Below are 6,448 nucleotides of genomic sequence, written 5' to 3' on the forward strand. Positions count from 1 at the left end.
CTTCATAGTTGGGTGTTTTTTTCCTTAATGAATTAGGGTCCTCATTTCCAGTATAATTAAGTCCTTAGCAGTATCATTCTGAAGCCATTTGAGGAAATAGGTAACATTCTTCATGTTAACATGCTCTGCTAGCCACATCTTGTTAGAATATTCATGAGAAAGGATAGTTGTGTGGTAAATAAAGTTGTGTCACTTTGAGGGTGCTCTCCAGCTGAGCAGCACCCTCTTTTAGATGGCCAATCACACTGAAACACACAGCCCTCTTGCAGCCTCTGACACATAAATCCAGTGAGGGACCATCCATGGAAACAAAGCATGGATAAAGAGACGTGGCACTACACAAGAACATTGAGTAGCCGAAAAATTTGAAGTCAACAAAGCCTCGATAGCAAAGTATGATTCACCCGAAAAAGATAGAGAATAACTGACCGTGCTGATACACTACTTTTTTTTTTGTTACTGTAGAACTCTTTGAATTCCAATTCATCAATGTAATAAATGGCGCAAAATACAATTTGGAAATGTAATTTGAGTAGAAGCGACAGAAGGGGAGTAAAATTCACGATTCAAAATAGAGGGTGATAACATATAGAAGACAAAAACAAAAGAAAAAAGGCAGCATCTTCTATCCCCAGATTTGTTTGGAGGGGATGGGTCAAAAGAGAAAAAATGAAAGGTAAGTTTTGGGTAGGCATGGGATATTCCATCAAATGGCCTTTAGTCGGAAGATTCTCTCCAAAATCTTGCTGGGAGTCCATGCAAAGGGACTGGGAATGGGCTATATTGAATCCCACTTTGAGATCCCACCACTTCCAACCTGCAACCATCAAAAGAACAAACAAAACGCTCGCGTCAAATGTACTATTTAAACTCAGAAAAAACAAACACATTTTTTGTTGTAATTCCTTGCTTCTTTTTGGTGCTTTGTATTTCCTGAAATATTGTCATCTACTTTGTCTTCTCTATTTCTACACTGTAATTGTAGTCTCTCTGGAATTAGTGTTTTGCTTAACTGTTTGGTGCAATCACATGACATTTATTTGTATGTTGGAAGTGTGATTTAAGATTGTTGTGACAGAGAAAGAGATGGCTTGTCTTGAATTGTTAGGATTATGCCAGCTACAGAAATCTCTAACTGTAGATTTCCTTGTAGGGACCATTTAGGGGTTACTGGTAAAATTCTGTCATGAAGTGTGTGTATTGTGTGTGGCAGACATTACATGACACATTATCACTGTAATTTTCCATGTTTTGAGGACAATACCTGATCTTGGTGACTAGATGGTGGGTCATTACGAGCATCTCCAACTTAGCGAGCTCATTCCCGGGACAGGCGTGGACCCCATTTCCAAATGGCATGAACGTATACGGTTTCGGTGCAGTCTACATGCCAAGAAGGAAAATTAGGAAACTAGAGCAAAATCTCCTCTTAGTTGCTTTGACTTGTAGAAGTTTTAACCTTAGCTAAGAAAATCGTTAAGTTTGAACTTGAGTATAGAAATTAAGCCCCATCAATTTGTCTGAAGACTCTGAACTAGTACCTCAAATCTTGAAGGATCAAACTTCTGAGGGTTGCTAAAGAAATCTGAATTGTGATGAATATTCCTGAATAAAGGCAAGACCTTCCAGCCTTTCGGAATTAGGTATCCTGTTCAAATAAAAGTATTAACTCCAAGAGAAACATAGATGAATTATTGCAATCTCAAATGTGCATATACTAATCAAAATTCAGAGGATAATGTATCAGTATGCTTAAATTTACTGTGAAAGAGCACTCATAAGTCTTACCCTTGTATTCTACATCAGCTACTGCCTCTCTGAATGTGAAGGATATAATGCTTGCCATTCTCAAGCTCTCTAGTACAACCTGAAAATTCCATATTTTCCAAGTGTTAGCCACTCTTCAGCATCAGAGACAGACACATGCAGTCAAAGGTTGTAAATTTCTTTCGTGAAATTCGCTCTTTAACATACCCCGTAAGTAATCGGCATCTGTCTTGTTTGAGTCCATGTCAATGAATGGTTACATTCTTCATTTGACCAGTAGATTGCCTTCTGTTCAGCCTGCAATGACAGCATCTACATTTATTTCCACAAAATAAAATAATGACATATGTACAGAAAAGAGGAACATTATTATGTGAACTTGAACGTCTAGCTAGAAGTGGGACGAGAGGCCTCTGCTAAATCCGACATTCGAAAATTTTTATGGCTTCTTCTAGGTCTTACCTTTACAGCCTCTAGAAGTTTCGGGTAATCGTGGAGATACTTGAGAATCCACGTCATGACACTTGCTGTGGTGTCCTGAGCAGCGAAAAGCACTCCAATGAGGTTGTCAGCTATCTGGTCTTCTGTTAGAATCTCACCTTTATCATCTTTAGAGTTCAAGAGACAGCCGAGAAGTTCCTTCCCAGTGGACCTGTTCTCCGTCCTCTCACGAATAATTTGACTTAGAATCTCACTCAGCCTCTTCCTTGCCTTGAGATAATCAACCATTTTGAAAGAGAGATAAGAGTGTCAGTTTATAGCCATTTGTATTTTTACAGGACAGAAGTGCATTCCTACAGGAAATGTCAGTCTGTTGCTCACCTGTAGTGCCTTTTTGTATGGAGTTCCAGGTATTTTTGTGGGAAATGAATTGTAGCCTCTCTCAACTATTGTGTAGTTCTTCTTCAGCTCCTCTCTATAGCCAGCCTCCAGACGGCCAAATATAGCAAGTATACCAACTTCAAATGAGAACTGAAACAAGAAGTATAAATCAGAAACTCATCAGAGAAACAGAGTTAAATTAATCACTCATTGGTAGTCTGTTAGAAACCCATTGGTAAATACAACATTTTTATTGGACCCGTATGGTGAAACATGGAAAAGAAGACAACTCTAAAGATGAAACCCTTCTAAGAATGCCAAGAAAGCCACGGATTGGTTAGAAGACGAATCTGACATTTTAAACAAACAACATTGCACGAAACCAACCTTTTTCATCTCTTGGTATGTGTTAATGACCTGACCGCCAGCCCATGAGTCCAAGGCAGAGACTGCTATGGCTTCAATATCTGTCACTAAGTTACGAATTGACTCTGGGGACATGAAGCCTTGAACGAGCTTCCTCAATCTAACATGATAGGCTCCTTGGTGGAAAAACAGTGCCGATGGTCCAATCAAGTTTTCCTTACTTTTGGGATAAGTTGGCTTGAAAAGGTGCGCTCTAGTCACTAACACAAACCGAGCTGCCTCAGGGCTGGCTAACATAACACACCGGCAACCAAGAATATGGGTCTTGAAGATTTCACCATACCTAGACAAAAATTTGAAAAAGCATATCCAGCATTCAAAGTCATGCACTCTGTGAAACAGGAAAAGGCGAAACGTGAAATTAAGAAGGTGAGAATTGAGAACCACATATGAAGGGATAAGAAAAACCTTCTTTGTTTGGTAGCAAAGAAGACATTTGGGTCTTGCGAGTAGAGTTGAAGTGTTTCTCCTACGTAAGGCCACCCCATTGAACCCGGAGGGAGCTTATGCCTTTTACGAGGGTCTCTCCTGTTTCTTCTTCTGAGGAAGATGTACAAGAGTAGAGTGAGAAGAAGGATAGGAACATATGTAAGAAGAACTTTCTCCATGTATGGAAGTATCAGCGGGCAAGTCTAGCTTGTGAGGTAATCCATTTTCAGGATTTTAACTCTTGTGATTTGAGTCATTGAGAAAGGAAGAGGGTGGTGGTTTATATAGGAGTAGAGGTGTGGATAGGGACAAACGACAAATAGCATTTTTTGATTTACCATAAATCCAAGGATGCAATAGGAATCCCATAAGAAGTTTACATGGTAAGGTTTATTTAGAGTCAGTCCAATGCTTAGTTGCAGGAACCTTCAACTATGCCCACGTTTCTTCCGCGTTCCTGTCGAAGAAAACTCCAAGAAACCCGTCTCAATGACGACTGGAACTCGTTCCTTACCTATACGGGAACTTACACCCAAAAAACAATTGAGAGACTTACGATTCAAGTTGCAATTGGTACCTTTAAAGTTGTTTTGATCTTGTTGGTGTGCACATCTGATATTAACCTTCTAGAGTCATATTAATGCCTTTAACTTTTACGCCTACTTAATATGCACAAGAGCTCTATTGTGTAATCATGTGCTACAATAAAAATGTTGAAATATAACTAGAAACTTATAATTTTAATAGTAATATTTTATGTGGTAGAATAATATTTTATATTGACATTTAACAATATAAAATTTCAAAATATATTTATAATTTTAATAATTTTTCCTAACCGCTCCCAATAGCGCTCCCACACTTCTATGATCATCCGCTCCCCCGTCCCTGTCCCCGCTCCCATCCCTGCTCCCGCTTCGTGTAACTAAGGTCCAATGTACCACATAGATACCACTAGTGTCAATCCCATGGTTTAATTCACCTATTTGAACCTATACCCAATCGGTTTAGATTTTCCAAAACTTTTTGAGGAAATCACTTTGTTACCCTCGTATTGGTTAATCCAGAACTGACTCCACAATTTACTCCTAATGCCAAATATACCCAATTGAGAATTTGTTTTTCTCCTTTTACCCTCAGTTCTTCATGTCGCATGGCTGAAAAATAAAATCCTATTGGCCTCAGGTACATTTCTTGTTTTTGAAATTCTTCATGGCATTTAAGTTTATAAATGCACGTTTTTTTAATCTTCGACATTTTGGGGATAGGGTTTTGGGTACCTACTTGCTTTGTGTTTCTGTTTAAGCACTTATGGTACTTGTCACTTGATTGATGTTTACACTATTGTTAGAGAGGTATCATTGTCAAGAACTATGTAGAGGAAACTAACCAAACATGCTAAGCTAACTTGTGTCTCGTGATATTTCTAGAAATACAGCAAACAGCAAAACCTTATTGATGAATTGCAGAAATGCGTCCTAAATATGCATGCAAATTTTCTTGTTGCCAAATTTATTGAAAGGCATATCTCAACAGCAAGGATGTTTCTGGAATCCAGAAGAGAATGTGATTCAATGAGTAACCTTTATTGCTTAGTAAGGACAGGTAAATGAAAATTCACCACCGGCCTCTTGATTTTCTGCCAAGAAACTGCTAGCGTTTTCGGTTGACTTTGCCTTGCTTAAATTTCACCAAGAAATTCTGCTTAAAGGTAAATTCAGAGGATAAGATTTTCTTTTTATCCTTAATTAATGTCATAATACTTCTTATCTCGATTATTTCTGCAGTAATTCCTATTTTCGGAATGTGTTTTTCTCCATTTCCGTTCTGCATTATAAATATGAATTACCTTAAATAAGTTGTATTATCATGTTAGATTCCAATCGGGTGGTCTGATATATGCAGTCTAGATTATTACGGATCAATCAAGCTTACTACAATAGCTCATAATAGACATTGGACCGGGCATATTTTTAATTAATCAAGATCATGATCCTGGTACCAACCTGTAGTTGTACATCTTAATCCGTTGGCTTCACATTCGATGAAAAATTGATCGTAAGTGTGTGACTTATCGTTCCTGAGTATCTATATTTGAATTTTGGTAGGGAGATAATTAGATTTTCTGGGTTTGGGAATCTTACTTGTTGATCCAACTTTAGTAAAGAACAAGTTAGGCTCGTTTGGAGATCTTTCTTCTTGGAGTTTCTTCTCCCTCAGTTGTTCCAAGAGTATTGGTTAATCTGGTTTTTGACAGTGATGCTCAAATTATTGAATCTCCTGAATTTGCCAACATGACTAAAAGCCGTTCTGTGTTGACGGGCCGGGGGCATTTTAGGACGTGGTAATAAACTCAGTTGAGCTCCTATTTTGTGGGATCTAATGGTGGACGGACTACATATGCAACATCTCATTATCCGTCTCGGCAATTAATAGTTCGGATTTAAAAAAAAACTCTTTTAGGTTCTCTTCCCTGGAAAAGTTTTTTTAAAATATGGACCGTCCGAAACACTTTTGGATAGTGAGATTGAGAGCGGTGGAGGAGCAGTTAGGAATGCTTTGTATTCTTTTGTTCCATATTGGTTAATTATGTTGTTCCTGTTTTTGTAGCCTATTATAAATAGGTTTTTTGCGGGACTTGTAGGAATTATTTTTTGGGCTATCATATTGTGGCCTTTTTAGAGTTACGAATTACAGTCGGCTCTTTGTATCTCTTCTTCACGTTGGTTAGTGAATTCTCTCTCTTCTCGTCCGTGGACGTACTCATCTTGGAGAACCAGTATATCTTGTGTCTTTGTGATTTCTTGTTTAGTTTTCAATTTCTCGTTCTTAGCTTGCATTCATAGCGTTCGTTACAACAAACTGGTATCAGAGCCTTGGGTTGCAAAAACTAGGGTTTCGTTTCCGATTGTGGCTATGGTGGCTAAATTCGAGATTGCGAAGTTTGATCAAGGGAGCAATAGTTTCAGTTTTTGGAGAGTAAAGATGAAGGCTCTGTTAACCC

At 38.3% G+C, this 6,448-nt stretch overlaps 1 protein-coding gene across 1 annotated transcript; it reads right to left on the reverse strand.

Moving 5' to 3' along the window:
* Window positions 1-540: 540 nt before the first annotated feature.
* LOC131331201 (abscisic acid 8'-hydroxylase CYP707A1-like) lies at window positions 541-3,716 on the reverse strand. Its single transcript, XM_058365082.1, has 9 exons — window positions 3,424-3,716; window positions 2,977-3,298; window positions 2,590-2,739; window positions 2,230-2,478; window positions 1,975-2,064; window positions 1,789-1,867; window positions 1,542-1,648; window positions 1,265-1,383; window positions 541-817 (listed from the first exon to the last, which is right to left on the reverse strand). The coding sequence occupies exons 1-9, from the start codon at window positions 3,621-3,623 to the stop codon at window positions 718-720; spliced, it is 1,416 nt and encodes a 471-aa protein (XP_058221065.1). The 5' UTR covers window positions 3,624-3,716; the 3' UTR covers window positions 541-717.
* Window positions 3,717-6,448: the final 2,732 nt, after the last annotated feature.

Source organism: Rhododendron vialii, chromosome 6a (assembly GCF_030253575.1).
Source record: "Rhododendron vialii isolate Sample 1 chromosome 6a, ASM3025357v1".
Taxonomy (NCBI): Eukaryota; Viridiplantae; Streptophyta; class Magnoliopsida; order Ericales; family Ericaceae; genus Rhododendron; species Rhododendron vialii.